Consider the following 25,171-nt stretch of genomic DNA (forward strand, 5'->3'; position numbering starts at 1 on the left):
TGCATAGGAAGAAATGGAGACTAGGAGAGGTCACACTGCAAGCCACATGGGCCACAATCCAAAGAAGCAATGATGAATGATAACCTCTGTTCATTACAGGATCTCTCCTCTCGACCAACTTTGTCCAGGGCTCATGGTACAAAGGCCCCAGTGGTCGAAGGGAGTGAGAAACATACCTGAGTAAGAGCAAACTGCAGTGATTCTGGGCAGCTGCAGGCATAACTACATCAAGTCTGTTTTTATTTCTCTTCTGCCAGAATGTGACTTTGAAGAAAACCATCTCTGTGGCTTTGTGAACCACTGGAACCCCAATGTGAACTGGTTTGTTGGAGGAGGAAAAGTTCAGAACTCGCACTCTATTCTCCCGCAGGATCACACCTTCAAGAGTGAACTGGGTGAGCTGGGGACACCTTTTTCCGGGATAACTCTGTTTGCTGTCTCCCCACTATATTGACCTGGCCATGGCTCTGTCAACAGAAAAGGAGGCAGTGAGAGGAAGGTGAGCAGGCACTGAGAGACCTGGCAGGAGAGTAGTGAAGAGTAAGCCTTGAGACAGAGGCAAACTGCAGACACGCGCGCTGTAACCGAGAATGCCGCCCAGTTCAAGGCTTTCCTTGCCCTGTGACCGGGCCTTGCTATTTTCATATTTCCATACTATGCTTTATTTTCTTTTCTGTTTGTCGTTCAGCATTTCTAAAGACAAGGCTGGAATAACCCCAGGTTACTTTTCACTGAAAATAGATTGAATGATGCGAAGGAGTCCGTAAGAACTTGTCTCTTGGCAGGGAGGTGAACCAATGCTGATGATCAGTCCTGAATGTGGTGAGCAACAGGGCCCCCTAGTGGCCAAGTGAGCTGGTTCTCTGCTGGGAAAACTTGGAGAGGAGAGGGTATCAGTGATCAATGGACTTGGGGGAGAAAGACCCTACAGAGAAACCCGGCAAGGGCCTGCTTCCTTGTGGATTATGGCAGCTCTCACCTGGACCTTGGTAGACTTCATGAAAACCCAGGTCTCCTCACGGTTGCAACACATTCTTTTGTCAACTCCAAGTTCTTGTTGACCAGAGAGAAGGTTCTGGTGACTGGCTTTCCATCAGAGACAGAATAGGAATGTTGGTTCTGCTACAAACAGTAACATTTTCCCTTTTAATCCTTTGCCGTGTGGATATTTAGGTGATCTGCTCAGTCACAATAAATCGCTGATGATGACAGTGTGTCCCCTTCAGCTGCCTGAACACATGGCAACTTTACATCATTCCTCATTCACTGTAGTTTCTCTTCGTGTGAATATTTTTAACCATGTCTCCAACTTTTTTTTAAGTGTCCATCTTGTTACTTATCTTGGCCTTGGACAGTCTTCACCCGGTCCTTACTGTTCTCTTTGCTCCTAGGTGTTGCACAGATGATTCGGGTTTCCAAATGTATATATATATTTTGGCCCCAGAGACACACACCCCTGTCTACTTGTGGCTATTGTAGGAGCCACACCTATAATGAGTGTTATGTATAGAGTAAATGATCAGCTGTTATGACAGATTAATTCAGGAATCTGCATGAGTATTTTAAATGACAATAGGATTAGCTCAAAGTAATAAAATGTTACTACCTCTTGAAACCTTTGTTTAAATGAATAAAACAACTAACACTGTCTTGGGATTTCAAAAAGAAATGCCAGATGACATTTCTTAATTTATGGAAGTAGGCTGATTTTGAGATTGTTTTCTGCCATCTTTTCAAATTCTAGTGCAAGGAATAGAGAGAATTTTGAAAGACTAGTGCATTAAAATTGCAATAATCCTTGGTGTCATTACCACAGAGATACAACCTTTGGTGTTAAAGAACTTTTCACAAATCACTAAAAAATTAGTTCTAAAGTCAGATACTCTGGGTAACCCATGTCATAATCTAATGATTATTTGTTCAGTGCATAATTTTTCATTCTTAATGATGTCAAGGACCAGCTCTCTGGGAGAACACATATTCTTGGGAGAGGCAGCAGACCTGTGGACTAGTGTCAGATCATCCCTTTGACTGTGTTGTGTGTGTGTGTGTGTGTTAGTCACTCAGTCATGTCCAACTCTTTGCAACTCCATGGACTGTAGCCTGCCAGGCTCCTCTGTCCATGAAATTCTCCAGGCAAGAATACTGGAGTGGGTTGCCATATCCTCCTCCAGGGGATCTTCCTGACCCAGGGATCAAACCCAGATCTCCTGCATTGCAGGAAGATTCTTTACCATCTAAGACACCAGGGAAGCCTATGTTAATTGCATGTAACCCATTGTTTGAAAAATGCATCACCACTAGTTCTTCCTCTCTCTCATTTGTGACCACAGAACATTCCTACCATGTTTGTATCAATAAGGGATCAAGAGGAGGCCCATCAGAATGCTTGTGCTCCAGACCCAGTTATAAGAGTGCTGTATTACTTTAGGTGGTTTGCAGATATTTGATCCTGTCTAGAATGTCTGTAAGGTGTTTGGTCTGTTCCATAAGGTCCTTGAAATTTGGTCCCTTCCAAAACACCTGTGAGCATTATTTGGTCTGTGTCAAATGGTTTTAGACAGGACCAAATATCAAGGACCTTTGTGCACAGACTAAATGTCTTGGGGACATTTTAGACAGGACCAAATGTCCTTCAGTGCTTTGGGTAGTCCCTTAACTTCTGAGGGTCTCCACCAGCCTGTTTAAAAATGAGGAATTTGAATTCAATGATCCCTAAGATTCCTTTGAGTTCTAATATTTTACTCTTTTTTCTTTACCTAATGCTATCCATCAAAATCTCCAAATTCACCACCCACTGAGATCTATTTCAAAAATGCTTTGGATAAAAACAAAAATAAACAAATGGGACCTAATTAAATTTAAAAGCTTTTGCACTGCAAAGGAAACTATAAACAAATGAAAAGACAATGCACAGAATGGGGAAAATTATTTGCATATGGAGCAACCAATGAAGGATTAATCTCTAAAATATGCAAACAGCTCTTGCAGTTCAATATCATAAAAACAAATAACCCAATCAAAAAATGAGCAGAATATCTTTACCATCTGAGCCACCAGGGAAACCCCAGAATATCTAAATAGACATTTCTCCAACGAAGATATAAAGATGGCCAAGAGGCACATGAAAAGATGCTCAACATTACTACTCAGCTCAGTTCAGTCGCTCAGTCATGTCCCACTCTTTGCGACCCCATGGACTACAGCAAGTCAGGTTTCTCTGTCCATCACCAACTCCCGAGCTTGCTCAAATTCATCTCCATCGAGTTGGTGATGCTATCCAACCATCTCATCCTCTGACATCCCCTTCTTCTCCCCTCTTCTGTCTTTCCCAGGATCAGGGTCTTTTCCATTGAGTTGGTTCTTCAAATCAGGTGGCCAAAGTATTGGAGCTTCAGCTTCAGCATCAGTCCTTTCAGTGAATATGCAGGATTGATTTCCTTTTGGATTGACTGGTTTGATCTCCTTGCAGTCCAAGGGACTCTCAAGAGTCTTCACCAACACCAACATCAGTTCTTCAGTGCTCGCCTTTCTTTATGGTCCGACTCTCACATCCATAAATGACTACTGGATAAACCATAGCTTTGACTATATGGACCTTTGTCAGCAAAGTAATGTCTCTGCTTTTTAATATGTTGACTAGGTTGGTCATAGCTTTTCATCCAAGGAGCAAGCATCTTTTTAATTTCATGGCTGCCGTCACCATCTGCAGTGCTTTTGAAGCCCAAGAAAATAAAGTCTGTCACTGTTTCTATTGTTTCCCCATCTATTTGCCATGAAGTGATGGGACTGGATGCCACAATCTTTGTTTTTTGAATGTTGAATTTTAAGCCAGCTTTTTCAGTCTCCTCTTTCACTTTCATCAAGAGGCTCTTTAGTTCCTCTTTGCTTTCTGCCATAATGGTGGTGTCATCTGCATAGCTGATGTTATTAGTATTTCTCCCCACAATCTTGATTCCAATTTGTGCTTCATCTAGCCCAGCATTCTTCATGATGCATATAAGTTAAATAAGAAGAGTGACAATATACAGCCTTGACGTACTCCTTTCCCGTTTTAGAACCAGTCTGTTGTTCCATATCCAGTTCTAACTGTTGCTTCTTGACCTGCATTCAGGTTTCTCAGGAGGCAAGTCAGGTGGTCTGGTATTCCCATCTCTTTAAGAATTTTCCACAGTTTGTTATGAGCCATACAGTAAAAGGCTTTAGCATAGTCAATGAAGCAGAAGTAGATACTATTGTGGAATTCTTTTGCTTTTTTTATGATCCAGCGGATGTTGGCAGTTTGATTTCTGGTTTCTCTGCCTTTTTTAAATCCAGCTTGAATGTCTAGAAGTTCTCGGTTCACATACTGTTGAAACCTAGCTTGGAGAATTTTGAGCATTACTTTATTAGCATGTGAGATGAATCCAATTATGCAGTAGTTTGAACATTCTTTGGCATTGCCTTTCTTTGGAATTAGAATGAAAACTGAAGTCCTGTGGCTACTGCTGAGTTTTCCAAATTTGCTGGCATATTGAGTGCAGCACTTTCACAGCATCATCTTTTAGGATTTGAAATAGCTCAGCTGGAATTCCAGCATCTCCACTAGCTTTGTTGGTAGTGATGCTTCCTACGGCCCACTTGACTTTGCTCTCCAGGATGTCTGGCTCTAGGTGAGTGATCACACCCATCGTGGTTATCTGGGTCATTCAGATCTTATTTGTACAGTTCTTCTGTGTATTCTTGCCACCTCTTCTTCATATCTTCTGCTTCTATTAGGTCCATATCATTTCTGTCCTTTATTGAGCCCAACTTGCATGAAATGTTCCCTTGGTATCTCTAATTTTCTTGAAGAGATCTCTTGTCTTTCCCACTCTATTGTTTTCCTCTATTTCTTTGCACTGATCACTGGGGAAGGCTCTCTTATCTCTCCTTGCTGTTCTTTGGAACTCTGTATTCAGAAGGATGTATCTTTCCTTTTCTGCTTTGCTGTTCATTTCTCTTCTTTTCTCAGCTGTTTATAAGGCCTCCTCAGACAACCATTTTGCCTTTTTGCATTTCTTTTTCTTGGGGGATGGTTTTGATCACCACCTCCTGTACAGTGTCACAAACCTCCATTCATAGTTCTTCAGGCACTCTATCAGATCTAATCCCTTGAATCTATTTGTCACTTCTACTATATAATCATAAGAAGTTTGATTTAGATCATACCTGAATATAATTGTGGTTTTCCCTGCTTTCTTCAATTTAAGTCTGAATTTGGCAATAAGTTCATGATCTAAGCCACAGTCAGCTCCTGGTCTTGTTTTTGTTGACTGTATAGAGCTTCTCCATCTTTGGCTGCAAAGAATATAATCAATCTGATTTCGGTATTGACCATCTGGTGATGTCCATGTGTAGAGTCATCTCTTGTGTTGTTAGAAGAGGGTGTTTGCTATGACCATTGTGTTCTCTTGACAAAACTCTTCATTTTGTACTCCCAGGCCAAACTTGCTTGTTACTCCAGGTATCTCTTGACTTGCTACTTTTGCATTCCAGTCCCCTATAATGAAAAGGACATCATTTTTTGGTTTTAGTTCTAAAAGTTCTTGTAGGTCTTCATAGAACCATTCAACTTCAGCTTCTTCGGCATTAGTGGTTGGGTCATAGACTTGGATTACTTTGATATTGAGTGGTTTGCCTTGGAAACGAACAGATCATTCTGTCATTTTTGAGACTGTACCCAAGTATTGCATTTCAGATTCTTTTGTTGACTATGAGGGCTACTCCATTTATTCTAAGGGATTCTTGCCCACAGTGGTAAATATAATGGTCATCTGAATTAAGCTCACCCATTCTGGTCCATTTTAGTTTCAGTTCAGTTCAGTTCAGTCGCTCAGTCGTGTCCGACTCTCCGCGACCCCATGAACCACAGCACACCAGGCCTCCCTGTCCATCACCAACTCCCGGAGTACACTCAAACTCATGTCAACAGAGTCGGTGATGCCATCCAGCCATCTCATTCTCCGTCATCCCCTTCTCCTCCCGCCCCCAACCTTTCCCAGCATCAGAGTCTTTTCCAGTGAGTCAACTCGTCGCATGAGGTGGCCAAAGTATTGCAGTTTCAGCTTTAGCATCAGTCCCTCCAATGAACATCCAGGATTGATCTCCTTTAGAATGGACTGGTTGGATCTCCTTGCAGTATAAGGGACTCTCAAGAGTCTTCTCCAACACCACAGTTCAAAAGCATCGATTCTTCGGCGATCAGCTTTCTTCACAGTCCAACTCTCATATCCATACATGACCACGGGAAAAACCATTGCCTTGACTAGACGGACCTTGGTTGGCAAAGTAATGTCTCTGCTTTTTAATATACTATCAAGGTTGGTCATATACTGATTCCTAAAATGTCGATGTTCACTCTTGCCATCTCCTGTTTGACCACTTCCAATTTACCTTGATTTGTGGACCTAACATTTCAGATTCCTATGCAATATTGTTCTTTATAGCATCAGACTTTACTTCCATCACCAGTAACATCCACAACTGGGTGTTGTTTTCACTTTGACTCAGCCTCTTCATTCTTTCTGGATGTATTTCTCTGGTCTTTTCCAATAGCATATTGGGCACCTACTGACCTGCGGAGTTCATCTTTCAGGATCATATCTTTTTGCCTTTTTATACTGTTCATGGGGCTCTCAAGGCAAGAATACTGAAGTGATTTGCCATTGCCTTTTCCGGTGGACCACATTTTGTCAGAACTCTCCACCATGACCCATCCATCTCGGGTGGTGCTATATGGCATGGCTCATAGTTTCATTGAGTTAGACAAGGCTGTGATCCATGAATCAATTTGGTTAGTTTTCTGTGATTGTGGTTTTCATTCTGTCTGCCCTCTGATGAATATGGATAAGAGGCTTCTGGTGGGGGAGGGGAGAGGCTTCTGGAAGCTTCCTGATGGGAAAGACTGACTGTGGGGGAATCTGGGTGGGTGGGGCCATATTCAGTAAATCTTTAATCCAATTTTCTGTGGATGAGTGTGGCTATGTTCCCTCCCTGAAGCCAAACTATGGTAGGGGTAATGGCAGTAATGGTGACCTCTTTCCAAATGACTTATGCCAGTATGCTTGGCTCCCAGGACTGTTGTATTCAGTGCCCCTGACACTGCAGCAGGCCACTGTCAACCCACATCTCCGCCAGAGACTCCTGGACACTCACAGGCAAGTCTGGCTCGGTCTCTTCTGGGGTCACTGCTCCTTTCTCCTAAGTGCTTGTGCACGCAAGGTTTTATTTGTGCCCTCCAAGAAGACTCTTGGAAGGCACAGGTCTGTGCCTGGGGAAGGTTTCCCCAGGCCTGTGGAAGTTCTGTAAGCAAATCCCACTGGCCTTCAAAGTCAAAGTCCCCAGGTTGGGAAATCTGTTGTGGGCCCTAGAACTTTTGCAACAGTACGAGAACTTCTTTGTTATAATTGTTCTCCAGTTTGTGGGTTGTCTGCTCAGTGGCTCTATGGTGGAGTTAATGGCGACCTCCTCCAAGAGGACCCATGCCACATGCCACACCTCCCAGGCTTGCTGCAGCCAGAGCCCCTGCCCCCGTGGCAGGCCACTGCTGACCCGTTCCTGTGCAGGAGACACTCAAACACTCAAAGGCAGGTCTGGCTCAGTCTCTTGTGGGTCCTGGTGCACAAGGTTTTGTTTGAGCCTTCTGAGCATCTCTGGTGGGTATGGGGTTTGATTCTAAACGTGATTTTGCCCCTCCTACCATCTTGTTGGGGCTTCTCCTTTGCCCTTGGGCGTGGCCTATCTTTGGTGGGATCCAACATTCTCCTGTCTGCAAATCAAAACTATAATGAGGTATGACTTTACAACAGTGAGAATGACCATCATAAAAAAATCTGCAAATAATAATACTGCAGAGGGTGTGGAGAAGAGGGAACCAGCCTATATAGTTGGTGGGAATGTAAATTGGTACAGCCACTATGGAGAACAGTATGCAAGTTCCTTAAAAAACTAAAAATAGAACTACCATATGATCCAGCAATCCTACTCCTGGGCATTTATCTGCAGAAAACCATAATTTAAAAAGATATATGTACCCCAATATTCATTGCAGCACTATTAACAATAGCCAGAGCATGGAAACAACCTAAATGTCCTTCAATGGAGGGATGGATAAAGAAGATGTGGTACATATATACAATGAAATATTACTCAGCCATTTAAAACAAGAACAAAATAATGCCATTTGCAGCAACATGGATGGACCTAGAGATTGTCATACCGAGTGAAGTAAATCAGACAAAGACAAATATTATACAATATCACTTATACGTGGAATCTAAAAAAATGGTACAAATGAACCCATTTACGAAACAGTAATAGAGTCACAGATGCAGAAAAGAAACTTATGGTTCAGTTCAGTTCAGTCACTCAGTCGTGTCCGACTCTCCGCGACCCCATGAATCACAGCACGCCAGGCCTTCCTGTCCATCACCAACTCCCGGAGTTCACCCAAACTAATGTCCATCGAGTCAGTGATGCCATCCAGCCATCTCATTCTCTGTCGTCCCCGTCTCCTCCTACCCCCAATCCCCCCTAGCATCAGACTCTTTTCCAGTGAGTCAACTCGTCGCATGAGGTGGCCAAAGTATTGCAGTTTCAGCTTTAGCATCAGTCCTTCCAATGAACACCCAGGATTGATCTCCTCTAGAATGGACTGGTTGGATCTCCTTGCAGTAAAAGGGACTCTCAAGAGTCTTCTCCAACACCACAGTTCAAAAGCATCAATTCTTCGGTGCTCAGCTTTCTTCACAGTCCAACTCTCACATCCATACATGACCACGGGAAAAACCATAGCCTTGACTAGACGGACCTTGGTTGGCAAAGTAACGTCTCTGCTTTTTAATATGCTATCTAGGCTGGTCATAACTTTCCTTCCAAGGAGTAAACGTCTTTTAATTTCATGGCTGCAATCAGCATCTGCAGTGATTTTGGAGCCCCAAAAAAATAAAGTCTGACACTGTTTCCACTGTTACCCCATCTATTTCCCATGAAGTGATGGGACCAGATGCCACGATCTTTGTTTTCTGAATGTTGAGCTTCAAGCCAACCTTTTCACTCTCCTCTTTCACTTTCATCAAGAGGCCTTTGAGTTCCTCTTCACTTTCTGCCATAAGGGTGGTGTCATCTGCATATCTGAGGTTATTGATATTTCTCCCAGCAATCTTGATTCCAGCTTGTGCTTCTTCTAGCCCAGCGTTCCTCATGATGTACTCTGCATATAAGTTAAATAAGCAGGGTGACAATATACAGCCTTGAGGCACTCCTTTTCCTATTTGGAACCAGTCTGTTGTTCCATGTCCAGTTCTAACTGTTGCTTCCTGACCTGCATACAAATAGGGGAGGGATAAATTGGGAGATTGGAATTGACGCATACACGCTGCTATATATAAAAAGATAACTAATAAGAACCTACTGTATAGCACAGGGAACTCTAATCAGTACTCAGTAATGACCCATATAGGAATGGAATCTAAAACAGAGTGGATACACATGTATATGTATATGTGTGAGATTCACTTTGCCATACAGCAAAAACTATACTGTAAGTCAACTATACTCCAATAAAAATTAATTTTAAAAATAAAATGCCTTGCGTCCCTCCTGAATATGTGTAAACACATTGCATTCGGCATTAGAAAAAAGAAAATGGAAGATTAAAGGGAGTAAGGAACGAGAAAAAGAGGACCTGGCTTTTCTAGTATCTTGGCCAATAGGTTTTCTAATGTCTGTATCAAGGCCTGATGACGTGGTCATCCCTGAGCAGCACAGAGACTTGGTAGTAGAGCACATCAGCCCTGCCGTAGGCACTCTCTGCTCTCCTCTCTCTTTCCCTCTCCCCCTCCCATCTCCTCCTCTCCGTTTTTCCTATCTTTTCTCTTCTTCCTTGGCTATTCTAAAGCTCCTCCCAAAGGCAGGCAGCTTTGCCCACAAGCATTGCTTAGTCCCCTGATGTCAGTATGAAGGCCCAACGAAGTATTTGAGCCTGAGCCTGAAGTAGTCATGCTGAGCGCAGAAGAATGGATGCTTTTGAACTGTGGTGCTGGAGAAGACTCTTGAGAGTCCCTTGGACTGCAAGGAGATCCAACCAGTCCATCCTAAAGGAGATCAGTCCTGGGTGTTCATTGGAAGGACTGATGTTGAAGCTGAGACTCCAATACTTTGGCCACCTCATGCAACGAGCTGACTCATTGGAAAAGACCCTGATGCTGGGAAGGATTGAGGGCAGGAGGAGAAGGGGACAACAGAGGATAAGATGGTTGGATGGCATTGCCAACTCAATGGACATGAGTTTGGGTGAACTCTGGGAGTTAGTGATGGACAGGGAGGCCTGGAGTGCTGCGGTTCATGGGGTTGCAAAGAGTCGGACATGACTGAGCGACTGAACTGAACTGAACGGAAGGGAAGAACTCTAGGGAGACTTTTACCTGCTTCCAGCAATCCTGAATTATAATCAGCCTAGTCAGAGCCTTCTTCATTGATCACAACGAGGCTTCTTCACTGATCGCTCATTCATTCATTCAACAAATACATAATAAGTCCTCTTTATAGACCAGGTATTCTTGCATAACCTAGTGATACAAAAAATTCCAACTGTTCCCTAGAATGCCACTATTTGACTATAATAATCTTTATGTGAGAAGAAGGGCTATATATGTCCTCAAGTAAACTGGGGAAATGCTGAGCTAAAGAAAGCGAAACAGACACCTCTATTTGATGGCTTCTCAGTGCCTTTAATATAATTCTGTGTTAACATATATTATGGCCTTTCTCAAAATGTTCAAATACTGAGATACTATGTAAATATGCATAGGGATGTATAATTAGTAGAATTATGAAATAAATTATATGGGACCACAGAAAAATGAAAGACCACCTTGGTTTTGGAATTTGGGGAAGGCTTTCTACAGGAAGTCGTATCAGAACTGGTATTTGGCCTGATGGATAAGGAGAAGATAAGAATAGTGTATGCAGAGGTGTCCAGGCATGAGAATAGTTAGTTTCTTTGATGTTTGGGGAGTGTTTGAAGATGTTGGCATGAGTGATAATGGCAGAGTAGGGCCTAGATCCTAGGTTGTATTTCTGCTTATGATCAGCCAGAAGCCTGGATGCCTACCTTCCATTCACTTCTTCCAACTGTTCTCTGTTATTTCACTTTGGCTTCTCTTTTTGGAGTAATGTATTGCCCAATGAATAACCAAAGAGCCTTCTCATTCCCACCCAACACACACACACACATTCACACTCCTCACACTTAGACTCCTAGGTGAGACTTCTCCCTACATAGGATGGGGCTAAAAGAGATGAGTTCTAAAAATTCTTAAATTTTTTATTTGAAACGCTTTTTCTGTTTGACCAGGATTACTCTCGGGGAAAAAAGCCTCCAATGCTCTAAACAAGAGAAAGGCTGCCTTTCTTATTACATTTGCCTTCTACCAGGTATATTGATTTTCCCTGAGCTCCATCAATTTGGGTGGCAGAGGAAAGATTAAATGGTTCAGCTTTCTGCCCGCAGCAGCAGATTTGGCTCTATATAAACTCATCTCCTGTTCCTTCGTATCCTGGAAGCAGTTTATGCTTTTGCTTTCAGGTAAAAACTAGAGAAACAAACAGCAGGGGTGAGGGAAGCTATGTGCCTGCTCAGAAACTTCAGAGCTGCAGAGATGCTGAAGGAAGTCTTCTCTGGAGGGCTCTGGCCTATGTGTTTTAGAAAAGAGAACAGTGAATGTAATATCTGAAAAATATTGTGTGGATGTCAGTTTTCCTTCACTTGTCTGTGTGTTTTTAACAGCCTCAAACAGTGAGTCAGATTTTTCAAATGAGCACTATGTCTTCAAATTCTTGACTTATGGTGGAAATGACTAATGCAGTAGGAGTGTGATAGAATACTGGAGAGGGCTGGGATATTATCTTGCTTTTTCTTGCTCAATTTGGATTCATCACATGTGGATTTCTTTCCTTTGTTAATATTTTATGAAGTGAAACAAAATCCTTCAGGGGATAAGCTACTGACAGCTCAGATCATTACTGTTTCCTACCTGTCTTAGCAAAAAGAAGATAATTGCTGGAAAGATAACGAGGGAAATCTGTTCCTTTGCTGAAATTTTAAAAATCAGGTCTGCATATGGTGCCGCTACAGAAGGAGCTGAACAAAGTTTCAAAATGTAGAATAAGGTCAGAGTTGTTTTACTCCTTCAAAGACCCTGAGATGGATCTTTCCGTAACTCGCAACATTCTTTCCTCATTTCAGCTTGGATTGAGTTCAGGCATCATCTTCATAGCACTTATTCGTTCTCTCTCTGCACTGATCCATTTGGTTCATCACAAAAGCACTCAGCAGGGGAGCAGCTTTATTAATTTTCTCACCATTACCTTTGTGTAAGCTCTGCTGGATCTCCTTTCTCTATCCTTGGGTGACTTCACCATGGCTTTCCAGGCACCTTCTGATAGTAATAAACCGCCTCATTTTTAAGGATTCAGTTCAGCTGATTCAGAACTCCAGCTTCTCATCCTTCAAGCAGAACACAGAGCAGCTGCAGAGAAGGGGTTGGGCTTACTTCTTCATGCTTCTTACCTTTGCTCTTTTCTTCGTCTTCTCCCACTCATGATGCTGCTTCTGGCTTCTCCAGGGTTGGGGGAGACAAGATGGGGAAGGGAAGGGAATGAAAGGCCATATGTGACCTGTGCTGTTTAATCTGGAGTTGATGACCTTCATGCTGCACGTGGCTGGATGCTGGCTGTGTCTCTCACAGCCAATGACAAAAATGATGCACTCTCTGACTAGCCATCTGTGAATCCCCCTTAGTGCCTGTTATGAGGTGCACCCCACCAGTCCCTTTTTGTTAGGGTTACCGCCCTGCATGCAGTCCTTTTGAGGAGAGTCCTTTAAGGCACTCTAGCCCAGCTACCTTCCACCTAGGCTTTGGGAAAACTCAGATGTCTCCCCCATCAAACTCTGGAAGTCCAGCTCACTGGCAACAAAAATCCTTTCTGTCCCTTCTGCCCCCAGGTCCCTACAGCCTCTAGCTGCATGCTGTCAAGGCTCTGATACAGAGGCCCAGCCTCTGCAACCCACAAACTCCAGTTACCCCTGGAGTTCTCCCAGTAACTCTGCCACCCTCCTCTCAAGACCCAAGACAGTCACAGAACCCAGGAACTTGCAAGCATGGGTGGGATGAGATTAGATGGTAGTTTCCCTCGCCCACCTTCTCTTCAAGTGGTTCTCCGAAACCCCCTCCCTTGGGTAAAGGTAAGAAAGGGGAAGCAAGCCCCTCTTACTCCCTTGGGGGATCAAAAGGAAATACATGGCAGGTCAGCCCCCCAAGTCTCTTCAAAGAAACTCTGCCTCCAGTCTCTCTGATCCCTTCTTGGCCTTCTCATATGTACAGGCCGGTGGAGGCGGGTGAGGACGCAGGGTTAGGATTAGTGGGGAGGTGAAAGGGTCTAATCTGGTAAAGTAGGTTTAGATTCCAGGTCTGCTGCAATGTAGCATATACAACAGGGATAGTTTAGCACCACTCTGTAGAAAATAGAGGGACTTGTGCCCCATTGTTCTTATCACTGAGATCTTAACAGAAACTAGAAATCCCACTTCATATACTGACTCTACTGTAGAGTCAGACTCTATTATAGTAAAACTTAACCAAACCCTTAGAACTAAAGGTTCAGCAGGTTCCAGACCTGCAGACTGGAGAGCGGGCACAGTAACTAGCTGCCTTTGGGTGCTGCCTCTTCACAATGGCAGCAGACCCACTGGCGTGCCTTTCTTTGGGTCTTCCCCCACACCCAGGAGACAGCTCGTCCAGACAACCATGACACAGATGCAGACACTGCAACTGGAACACAAATGTGGCCAACGGGACCGAATCACAGCTGAGTCAGAGGATGCCGTTGGCATTGCAGCCAAGCCAAGGGCAATCTCTGAGGAATGCTGGTTAGCCAGACTGTTTGAAAATAGAAGTTCAGGAGCTGCCTTCAAAGTTCTTTTCCTAATCCAAGGGAAAATGGCTGACTACCAGTGAGCCACTGGTTCCGCATGAAAAGTTGAGCTAATACAGAGAGCTGCTGTAAGAAAGGAGGGAAGCCCTCATCAGAAGAGAGTGTGGATGTGCTCTCACCACAGGCATTTTGCCAGAGGGGCCTGAGCTTTGGCTTGGGTCACAGAGAGTTTTGCTCTTTTCATAGGATCCCCAACGATTTGGTTGAGTATAAGGATCCTTACAACCTAAGATCTATCTGCTGCTGCTGCTGCTGCTAAGTCACTTCAGTTGTGTCCGACTCTGTGCGACCCCATAGATGGCAGCCCACCAGGCTCCGCCGTCCCTGGGATTCTCCAGGCAAGAACACTGGAGTGGGTTGCCATTTCCTTCTCCTATGTGTGAAAGTGAAAAGTGAAAGTGAAGTCTCTCAGTCGTGTCCGACCCTTAGCGACCCATGGACTGCAGCCCACCAGGCTCCTCCATCCATGGGATTTTCTAGGCAAGAGTACTGGAGTGGCTTGCCATTGCCTTCTCCGAAGATCTATCTATACCTAGTTTAAACTACTCAGACTTAAAGGATCTGATTTTTCTTTCTAAAAGGCTTCTTCTAGAGATTCTGGAGGTTCCAGAACCCTGGACCAGTTGAGGAGTTGGCCTCATTGAGCTGGGCAGAAAAGTTCTCTTAAGACACTGGCCATAATTTTCCAAGCACTCCAGGGTACCTTCTTCATTCCCCTTGGAAAGGTACACAAAACAGTGCCTGCACCACCACCTGCTCCCAACCTCAGAGCCAATTGTAGCTGATGACACATATTCAGCCTGGGCTGGTGGTCATTCCTCTGGCCCAGCCTCCTGGGGCTGACACCTGGTGATTTCTGAATCATCCACACTCCTTCAACTGAGATGATAAGCTTCTGATGAGTTACCTTCTGTTTCCCAGTGAGAAAACGTCTTACTCAGATAGTCAGTAAATAGTACCCAACTTTGGCAACAAATGAATGACAGAGAGAAAAGGGTGGGAAGGCAATAGAATGTGGTCTGGTCTAGTGGTTCCATATGAGACTTGGTGTCAGCAGTCCTGGTCAGATTCCCAGAAGCCTCTCTGACTCACTTTGGGCAGGTCACATTGTGTTTGCTGTTGTTTGGGATCAGAAGTGGGACTGTGGCTCATTGGCCTCATGTCTTGTGCATGGGTTGTTAACTAGGCACTAGCTGCAAATTCAGGTATTTAAATTTTGTCCACCCAGGAGGTAAGTAGCCTTTAAGAAGCACTGTCAGATATCTGTCAGCTGTGAGGAAGACACATTCATAATGGGAAGGAGTGTGAGACATTTCTCCTAAACACAGTTATCATGTACTCTGGAAGCAGAACAAATAATTTCCAGTGGATTTGTGAGGTCTCCTAGATTTCCTGAGGTCTCCTGAAGATTTGGAGGTGTGCTTTACCTGGGTAAACTGAATTCCTTCTTCATGTCTGTCTGGCCACCAGCAGTGCTTCAGAGGACACTGAGCTTAGGAGGGTTACTTGTGGCCTTGCCTCCTTGTCAGAAGTTCCTAGATTCTGCTCAGTCTAACATTCTGATTCTTCCTTTAAAATCCTTCTCCAGAGGCAGCCAACTGGGAGCTCATCAGCTGCTGCCAGTCTTGCAGTTATGTTTATTTGGCACTCACAAAGTTTAAAAAATTGTGATGGCAGGTGTTATAGGTTGAATTGTATTTCCTCAAAATCCATATGTTAAAGTCCTAACCCCCAGAACCTCAGAATAGGGGAATGGAAATGGGGTCATTGAAGATTAATTGGTTAAGATGAGGTCAGCCCCGCCCAAGTCCAGTATGAAAAAAAGGGAAATTTGGCCACAGAGAGAGACAAACTTAGAAGGGAAAATACCATGTGACCATGAAGGCAGAGATCTATCAGTCGGTGTCAAAGATTGCCAATGCCATGGAAGATAGGAGAGAGGCATAGAACAGTGTCTCCCTGACATCTGTCAGAGGGAACTAATTGTTCCCATACCTTGACCTTGAACTTCTAGCCTCCCAAATTGTGGAACAACAAATTTCTTTAGTCTCAGCCATCCAGTTTAGGTTACTGTTATGGTAACCCTAACAAAATAATAAGGGTGGTATCATTTTTAAATGAACAGATTTGCCAGAAAAATCTGGATTTTGGGTTTCAGCGGGAGAAGCCTACAGCCTCTGGCTGATGTGAGGGCATCAGCAGGAAGTAGGGGGATGGGTTCTCAGGGAGGAGCACGGGGCCACACACAGGACCAGCGCCCCTCACCCCCAGCTGGTTGTCACAGCCCAAGAATACAGACCTAGCACTATCAGATTTTCTGACTTTTTCAGGGAAGTTTGATATCTGCTTCCCGCTGCTGGTGAAATGTTATTTCCACTGTTGGCGGCTAATCCGTCACTCTCCATTTTCTCCCAGACCCACTCCACTTCAGTCATATACTGATCTGGCTGACTCCTCTGATCACCTGAGTTTGTGATTTCTGTTTATTCACAGTCACATGGTTTGGCAAGATAGTCAGACAATTCTATCTAAGCCAGGGAGATTTTTCAGAGTGGGTTGAACAATTTGCTACCGGGAGAAAGGAGCTTTGATTAATCCACCTTTCCCCTCTGCCATATTGCAGTGAGGATTGTTCTGAGACCATGTTTCTGCTTTGAATCATTCCAGGTGGTGTGTAGCTGCAAAGCAAGTGTCCAGCATGTGAATGCATATATTCTTCCTAATATACTTACTGCTATTTTGCTGATGATAAAAGAAAAGATTATAAGCCACCATGTAATAAAAGCAAAGATATTAAGCTATAATTGTTCTGAGCTTATAAATAGAAAAGCCACTCTATCATAGCTGCATTGCCTCTCACTCCTCTGTCACTGCAGCTCAAATAAATTTAGACTAATAAATAAATAAATAAAATTGCTGATACTAATAGTACCATATGAGAGGAGCATGGTATAAAAACATTAATAACATTCCTTTACTTCATTATAATTATCTTAGTCAATTACAGTGTGCCAGGTACATGCTAACCACTTCACATACACAATCTAATTTAACAATTAGATCAACCCTGTGAGAGAAATATTTGATTCTTATTCTAGAGATCAGGAAATTGAAGTCCAGAGATAGTCAGTAACTTGCTCAAAGTCACAGGGCATAAGATGTAGAGCTGGATTTAAAGCCAGTGTGTTTAATGCCAAATCCAGGTTCTCCCACTTCCCTCTCTCTCTTTCTTTATTTTATCAAAATGCCTGTAACGAAGATCAGTTATTGGGTCTGGAGCCCACCAAGGCCTTGCCAACCATCGAGGGAAGGGGGCATGGTCCCAAGTTCAGCTTCCCAAATCCTAACCCTATCGTCGACAGTGTTGACTGACCTGCATGTTCTATTAAAGAGGTACAAATTGTCATCTAGTTTGAATTGGAAATATTTGTTTCACTCAAAGAACACACAGTGACATTACATGTATATGGCACAGATGTAGAGGAAAGCAGATGGTGGGCTTGGCGTGCTCTTAGAAACCTTATCACTCGCAGAAGGCTTGTTGGAGGGGCCTTCGGGGTCATGTTCTGCTTTTTTCCCTCAACTATGTTCAGCTTATAAACATTCAAACACTTTACAGATGACATACCTACCTCTCTATATGTATGTTTTACTTCGATCAAAGGTAAAGGAAAGAGAAAGAGTGATCCTTATATTAAGCAGAGCACAGTGAACTCCACTATTTATCTCCCAGCTGCAACTTTCATCAACCTATGGCCAAACTTCTTTCATCCACAGCTCATTCTCTTCCTCTCCTCCACTCCTACCGGGTTATTTTGAAATAAATCGCAAATTGTGTAGTTGCATCTCAGAATCGATCTGCCTGTCTTAGGTTGTTTTCTCTGTGTGATTTCAGGCCATTACATGTATGTGGACTCTATCTACGTCAAGCACTTCCAGGAGGTGGCCCAGCTCACCTCCCCGATGACCACGGCCCCCATGTCTGGCTGCCTATCATTTTATTACCAACTCCAGCAGGGAAATGACAACATCTTCTCTGTGTACACGAGGGATGCAACTGGCCTGTACGAGGAGATCTGGAAAGTGGGTGATCCAGGGAATGCTCTCTGGAACCTTGCTGAGGTGGAGTTCAGTGCCCCATACCCCAAGGAGGTAGGTGTGCCTGGTGTGCCCTGGGCTGGCCACTCTACACAGATGCCACCCACACCCAGACGTGGAGCAGGAGACGCTGCAGTCTCATGCTCATTTCTCATTTTCCTCTGTGTCTGTCTTTTCCCTTCCTTGGCCTTCTCCACTTCTCTCCCTTCCTCTGTATTCTCTCTGCCTTCCTCCTCTATCACTTCATTTTCTAGAAGAGTATTTCTTGATAAAGACAAATATGGGAAAGCCAGTCAACCAACTGGATCTCTCGGCCACACTCTCCCTCTGAACTTGCACTGTGGTCGTGTGAGTTCAGATGAGATTAGTGAAACTCCTTCTACGTGAACCTCACTCTCAGACTTCAGCTCCTGACAGCAGCTGTGAAGGTTCCCCTCACCTGAGGGAACACTCTTTCTAAATTTAAAAAGAAATGACTTATTTTTTTTCTTTTCTCCTTTTCAGTATAAATAATGTCATAAAAGTCAGAAATAAACATGATTTTAGCCCTAATTTGAAACAAGCCTTGGAGCCTATAACATTTTTTTAACGTTTTATGGTTTAAAACTGTTCATTTACACGAGTGGTAAATGTCCAGTGCAGAAGAATTAGAAAATTCAGAGAAGCAAAACAAACTAAAATGTCCTACACCAGCCCTGCAAAGAAAAGAACTAACATCTTGGTATTCATCCTTGAAGATCTTTTTGTAAGCACATATATTAATACATATCTATACATGTATTCTTGGCTTCCCAGGTGACACAGTAGTAAAGACTCTGCCTGCCATTGCAGGAGACTCAAGAGACTCGGGTTCAATCCCTGACTCGGGAAGACCCCCTGGAGAAGGAAATAGCAACTCACTCCAGTATTCTTGCCTGGGAAATCCCATGGACAGGGGAGCCTAGAGGACTACAGTTCATGGGGTTTCAAAGAGTCAGAATCAACTGAGCACGCGCACACACACACACACACACACACATTTCTGTACTGACAACAATCCAACAAAGTAGATAAAATTATCCCCATATTCCAGATGAAAGAGGAGGAAATGGAAAGTGTAAGATGTTTGCTGTTTTGTTCTAGATCACACCACTGGTGAGTGCCAGGGTGCTAAGAAAATTTCCTGCACTAAATCTGACTTAAATTTGAAGGAAGAGGGGAGCTTTGTCCAGTGACCCCTGGGACCTCTAACATCCAGGGATACAGCACTGTGGTTGCAGTTCTGGGGTTCTTAGGAGAGTCTTAGTTCCCACAGGTTATGAACATCCCCTGCTTTCACTTTGCACTTTTTGTAGTATCTTCCCTAGTTCTGTTTAGAGTGCAAAAGAAGCTGATGATCCTCTGGATGCTTTTCAGTAGTGCCATCTGCTCGCCTGATGTAGCATTTCAGTGAGTTTGGGGTGGGGTCTCAGTTTCAGAAGCGTTCTGTCCATGGACTGTATGCCTGCCTCTCCCTTTCCCTCTTCCAGTTCCCCCTCCCCCAGACAGCTCCAGAGAGGGGACTTCTGTAGTATGTGTGCGATTTCCTTTTACAAAGTCTATCCAGGCCTTGATTTGCTCTTGCAGCCCAGTGGAAAATTTTCTGTGAGTTTGGGTTACAAGGAGAAAAAGAAATACTCATGCTGCTTGAGAAAGTTTTCCTTCTATTAAAGTCACAAGTCACATGCACAGTGAAGGCGTTCTCCTTGCAAATTCCTTTCATCCAACTGTAAACTCCTGGGGCAACATTTATACAAGTGAGACTTTGCTGAATTTTCTTTGTAATCAATGCTTGAAAAGTCACCGTTTCTGTTTACTGCTTAAGTTTACTTACTGAACTTAAGTACCTATCCTTTTGAGTCACACATGCAAGATTTTGCCCTGGCAGTTGAGACTCATTACATCAGGATTATTGGCTCCTGGCAATTGCCGAGAAAAGAAACTTACCCTGCGGAAATCAGCGAATTTAATGTCCCTGCATTCTCAAATGAATTTTTTAAAGGAAGACAAATATCTGAACAAGAGAGAACACAATGACACAGAGGCTGTGATTTGCAAATTATGATTGAAAATATCCTTATTCAGTAAGGATATTTAGATCAGTCAGTAAGATCAATCTGTTGTTGGTTTTATCACCTTGAAAATGAAATGTCATAGGCCTATGTTGAGCTTGTAAACTGAATTTGCTCCTCCTCACTCACTCAAATCTGTCCCCTTGGTTCTCAGCTCTTCCTCCATTGCCAGAGACAAACTTCCAGAGTTGTCTTAGATTTTGGAGAGGCCAAGTGTCTAAGGACCATTATTGTCAAGCTGAAAGGGATAATCTTATCCAAACTCTTTTCTCAAAAATTAAGAAATTGAAACCTAGAGGAGGAAAGGGACAAACTAGAGTTAATTAGTGGCCAACTAGACACAAACATGAATACCAGTTCAGGAGGGGGTCACCCTGGATAAAAAGGCATGGATTTAGTTCTGAGCTTGTTATGCTCCCGACTCCATAGGATCTATATATATAGTATCTCATTTAATCACATCTACAGTTCTACAAGGAAGATGTTAAAATGCCTATTTTATAACAAGAAACGTGTTGTTCTGAAAGGGTTAGCTATGTCCCCAAGGTCACCTAGTAAATAAAGTGACAGCAACAGGATTTGAACTCTGGTCTGTCTGCCTCTGAGACACCATTCTCCTTAGCAGAGGGTGAAGACTAGAGGCCTATGGGTTAGATCTAACCTATAGTGATTTGTCTAGCTGTTATAGTGGTATTTGTTTGTTTTTATTCTGCACACACATTTATTTTAGTTTTTGAATGAATTGTTAACGTTGAAAAATCTGAAGATTTCAAATAAAAATCTAGAAATCAAGTCCTCTTGACAATTTGGTGAGTCCAGGCATGTTAGGCCTGAATTCGTACCTGCCAGCAACTGACGAGGCTAAGTAGCAGCTGCCCTCGGTAGATGAGCATTGCTCCCCATTTCACACCATTTCCTGCTGCATCAGATGAAACCCATATCACACATTTACATTACATGCCTGGCCCAGGTGGGCACTTGGATTTCCACCCCTGCTCAACAGCATATCTTATGTTATCAATCCAGCAGAGTGGTCTACACACTTCGGTGGTTTTCCCAACACAGGTGAGTGTTGTGCTTACCATACTTGATCCCCATGGAAAGCAGAAAGTCACAAACAGAAGGTTGTCCATTGAACTCAAAGTTAAAGTTGGTGGCAGAGAAGACAGTATAGCTAAAGGGGCCTGAACTTGTTAATAATCCCATGTTCTCTCTATTTGAGCATGCCAGGATATGCCAAACTCCCAGAACATGGGAGTTCTGGGCCTGATTCTGCCTTAGGCATCAGGTAATCATCTCTGATTGCTTCATCTTTGTCCAGATGGCCATAGAATTTTATGCATGAAAAAGAGAACCTGGGAAGGGCTTAGGGCTCTGTGAAGGGCAGGATTGCCTTCTGCAAGCAGCATGTTGCCTCTTTAATTGAAGTTCATAAAACAGATTATTGAGTCTACAGCTCTATCAGCATGTGATATAGGTACTTTGACACACAAGGGAGGGGGAAAAGTCCACCAATAAAATGCAACTTAGGGCTTAGTAGTCACTCTTCCCCGAAGAAACTGTGAGTTAAGGAGGGAGCTGTTCAAATACCTATATACCTGGCTCGACCAACACACCATTTTAAGTCATAGTTACAAGCATTTAAGCCTAAACGAAAATATGTAAACATGTAACATGTCTTTCTCCTCCGCAGGTTATTTTTGAAGTTGCCTTCAATGGTCCCAAAGGAGGATATGTGGCCCTGGATGATATTTCTTTCTCTCCTGTTCACTGCCAAAATCAGACAGGTAAGCATTCTCTTTTTCTTCTCTCTCCCATTTGGGATTTTCCTTTCTCAACAGATGCCTGTGGTCAGGACTTGCTTTAATTCCTTCTAATTTCCTCTTCATTTTTTATCTTATCCTTAAAAAATTATTTAGCCAAATAGTCATTCCTCTGTTATTTTACTCTCACAGAATGAAACTGATTTTCCTGACACCAGAGGTCAGTTTTCCTGAGTTAAGGAGATTTTATCTTCTCTACATACTAAGAAATTAAAATTAAATAATCCCCCCACCCAAACTCCATCTTTCTCTTTAAAGGAAATCTTGGGTCCATAGACATGTGTATAGAGTAGACAGAAAAAACTCTCAAAATCTGCTGAGTAGAATTATGAAAATTCTTTCTAATTTTATGAACCTAATTTTTAAATGTCCTCCTGTTTAAAGATGTTAGTATTTGGTATACATCTGTATGATGGTTTTGACTTCAGAGCATGTATTCAATTTCTCTTTCTAAGTGAATGCTCACATAATTTTATCATGACCAATTTTGTAATTTCTATAAACTTTGTGTTTGTAAAAAGAGGGGGAATTTTTACTTCCTGTGAAAGTAGGTAAGCAAATCAGAAAAAGCCAAGGCAACTTACTTGCAACAGTCACATGTGAGAATGCCTGTTTCTACACACCTGTACCAACCATGGGTCTTGGTAAATTTTACATCTTCGTAAATCTGATCACACTGGATCAACCAAAGAACTGTCAGATGCCTCAAGTTGGGGCCAACCAAACTCTCTTTAGGACTTTTAGTCTTGTCTGGAGTGACCCAGAGATGGAAGAAACCTTAGGGGGAGATAGTTGAGCAGTTCCAAGGAGTCTACCAAGGCATTCTGGAATTGCTAGCCTCCTTCCTGTTCAGCCTTCTTGATTTCTTCTATTACATCCTCACAGCTTTCCATAAAATTTCCTTTTTCCTTCTTAAGCAAAAAGCCTTTTCTTCAGAAAAGATTAAAAAACCATGAAAAGAGTGTTATGGTACCGACTCATAAACGTGACTGGCAGTTGCTGCTGGCAGTTGTCTGGGAGCTCATTTAGGTCTGTCTCCTGAACCACTTACATGTGATCTCTCCAGGAAGGTGGTCTCAGGGTTGTCAGGCTACTTCATTGGTGGCTGACTTCCGGCGAAGACATGTTCCAAGAGAACCAGGAGGAAGCTGTAGCACCTTATATGACCCAGCCTCAAAAGTTGCATACCATCACTTCCTCTGGATTTTAGGGGACAAAACAGTCACAAATTCATATTATGTCCATAGTTACATCAGTCCATCTTAGGATTGTTAGATGTCATCAGATCAAGAAGAGGTGTCACATACAATTGCTGTTGGTGAAGGTATTCTCAGAGTTGAAGAAAGTCCTTTCCTTGAAGTAAAGAAACCCACCATGGGAAGTCTTCAATTGAGGAGGTTGAAAAGCTGAAAGCTTGTCCTAAAGATCCCAGACAAGCCCCCAAGATGATAGCTTATGGTGAACAGCATTGGATTCTTGATCTCCAAAGAAGAAGATTTATCTTCGGGACCAGGGACCAGGCTTGATCACTCAAGAGCTTTTGTGAAGCAGAGCTTTATTAAAGGATAAAAAGGGACAGAGAAAGCTTCTGACACAGACATCAGAAGGGGGACGGAGAGTGCCCCCAGTTTCGAATATATTCTATAAGCAAAAGCTTAGAATATTTTCCACTCAAGCTAAATTGTTACCTCCAAATTACAGAGAAGCTGACTAATTAGCTGAAATCAAATATTAGTTTTTACTAATTCTAATTTAAAAAAACCCAAAACTAGTGAAACAGAACAGATTTGATTTACATATTTATATGCTCTAATTAAAATGATTTAATCCTAACAGTAATCAAAAATTAAGAGTCTCTAAATTTGGCAGAACACAGAAACCAAAGTGGTTTTACTTCTCTAAATATGATTGCTCCCTAATTCCACCAGTTAATGTTTCAGTGATGTTGATAATAGTTTTACAACCTCTTCAACATTATTTTTAGAAAGTTTCTCTTCTCAGTCACTGGACATTTACATTGAACTTTTAAAAATATTTCCAAGTTATGCATATAGAAGTAGAGGTATTTATTTAGCATCTATACTGGATAGCAGCTGGAGTGAAGTGGCAGCTGGAAGGTGATAGAATCTACTGAACCACCATAGAAGTAACATTTAGAAACATTTTCCCATTTAAAAAGATACAGAATATATGTGAACTCTCTTCTACTGACTGATGAAAAGAAAAGAAAGATTCCAGCAAAATAAGGACCATTTGTTAAGAGAGATGGTGACCCCTTAGTCTGTGAAATCCAGCCCAGATAAAGACCCTTCCTCCATAGGGACTACCAGGGATTCACATTTTTGTATAGTTAACCAAGGTTCCCTATTGGTCTTCAGAATTTCCTAGTAACACCAGCTTTGCTTTAATTGGTTTAACTGCATGATCAAAGTATTGTGCTTAAGAACCAGGACTTTGGACTCACATCCCTACTCTGCCATTTACAAGCTGTGTGACCTTCAGCTTGTTACCTGACGTCTCTGAGACTGTTTTCACGTTTACAGGACAAGGATGGAAGAATCTGTTTCATAGAATTGTCAGGAAGATTGATGATTTAATAATGTCTGTGACAGCCTTAGAAGAGTATGACGCACAGAAAATGGTTGGTCATGAAATCTAATATTATTTACTTAATTTTCAAAATACTCCCATTCATTCCCTAGAGAACAGGGAGTCAGATTGAAACTAAAGAGAACCAGCAAAGGGCACTGCCTTGATGAATGTGTAAGTTGGAGCCTGCTTTGTGCCCTTCATTAAGTACCTGTGGACCAGATTCTGAGTCTTAGAAGCTGAGCCCTCTGATTTTCATACTTCCTATTACATTTCACAAATAGTTTATGTCCTTCTGTTTCATAATAGGTACCAACATTTTTTTCTTTATCTTGGTTACCTCCAAACTTATTGTCTCTGCTTTTCCCAGCTGGATCTGACGTTTTCTTCCCTCATCTCCCTAGTAGGTTGAGACTTCAACATATGAAGCAGCTTGTTCCCACCATCTGGTTGCTCTTAGATTAATCCAGTTTCCCAGACCTGAGACATATCTCAGAGTCACAGGTATCAAGCACCAGCTGCTTGTCATCCCCCCAAATATTTCCCCAGGATGCT

The 25,171-nt window shown here is 42.8% G+C and overlaps 1 protein-coding gene across 2 annotated transcripts in view; it reads left to right on the forward strand.

Annotated features, from left to right (window-relative positions):
- The window catches only part of MAMDC2 (MAM domain containing 2), a 162,889-nt gene that overhangs the window by 76,490 nt on the left and 61,228 nt on the right, over nt 1-25,171 (forward strand). For both annotated transcript variants that reach the window (XM_055428374.2, XM_055428373.2), the window contains exons 5-7: nt 258-395; nt 17,912-18,168; nt 21,898-21,991. In XM_055428374.2, the coding sequence (XP_055284349.2) occupies nt 258-395; nt 17,912-18,168; nt 21,898-21,991 (489 nt within the window). The remainder of the gene's footprint in view (nt 1-257; nt 396-17,911; nt 18,169-21,897; nt 21,992-25,171) is intronic.

Source organism: Moschus berezovskii, chromosome 7 (genome assembly GCF_049115385.1).
Source record: "Moschus berezovskii isolate FMDL1 chromosome 7, NW_MosBer_1.0, whole genome shotgun sequence".
Lineage (NCBI taxonomy): Eukaryota > Metazoa > Chordata > Mammalia > Artiodactyla > Moschidae > Moschus > Moschus berezovskii.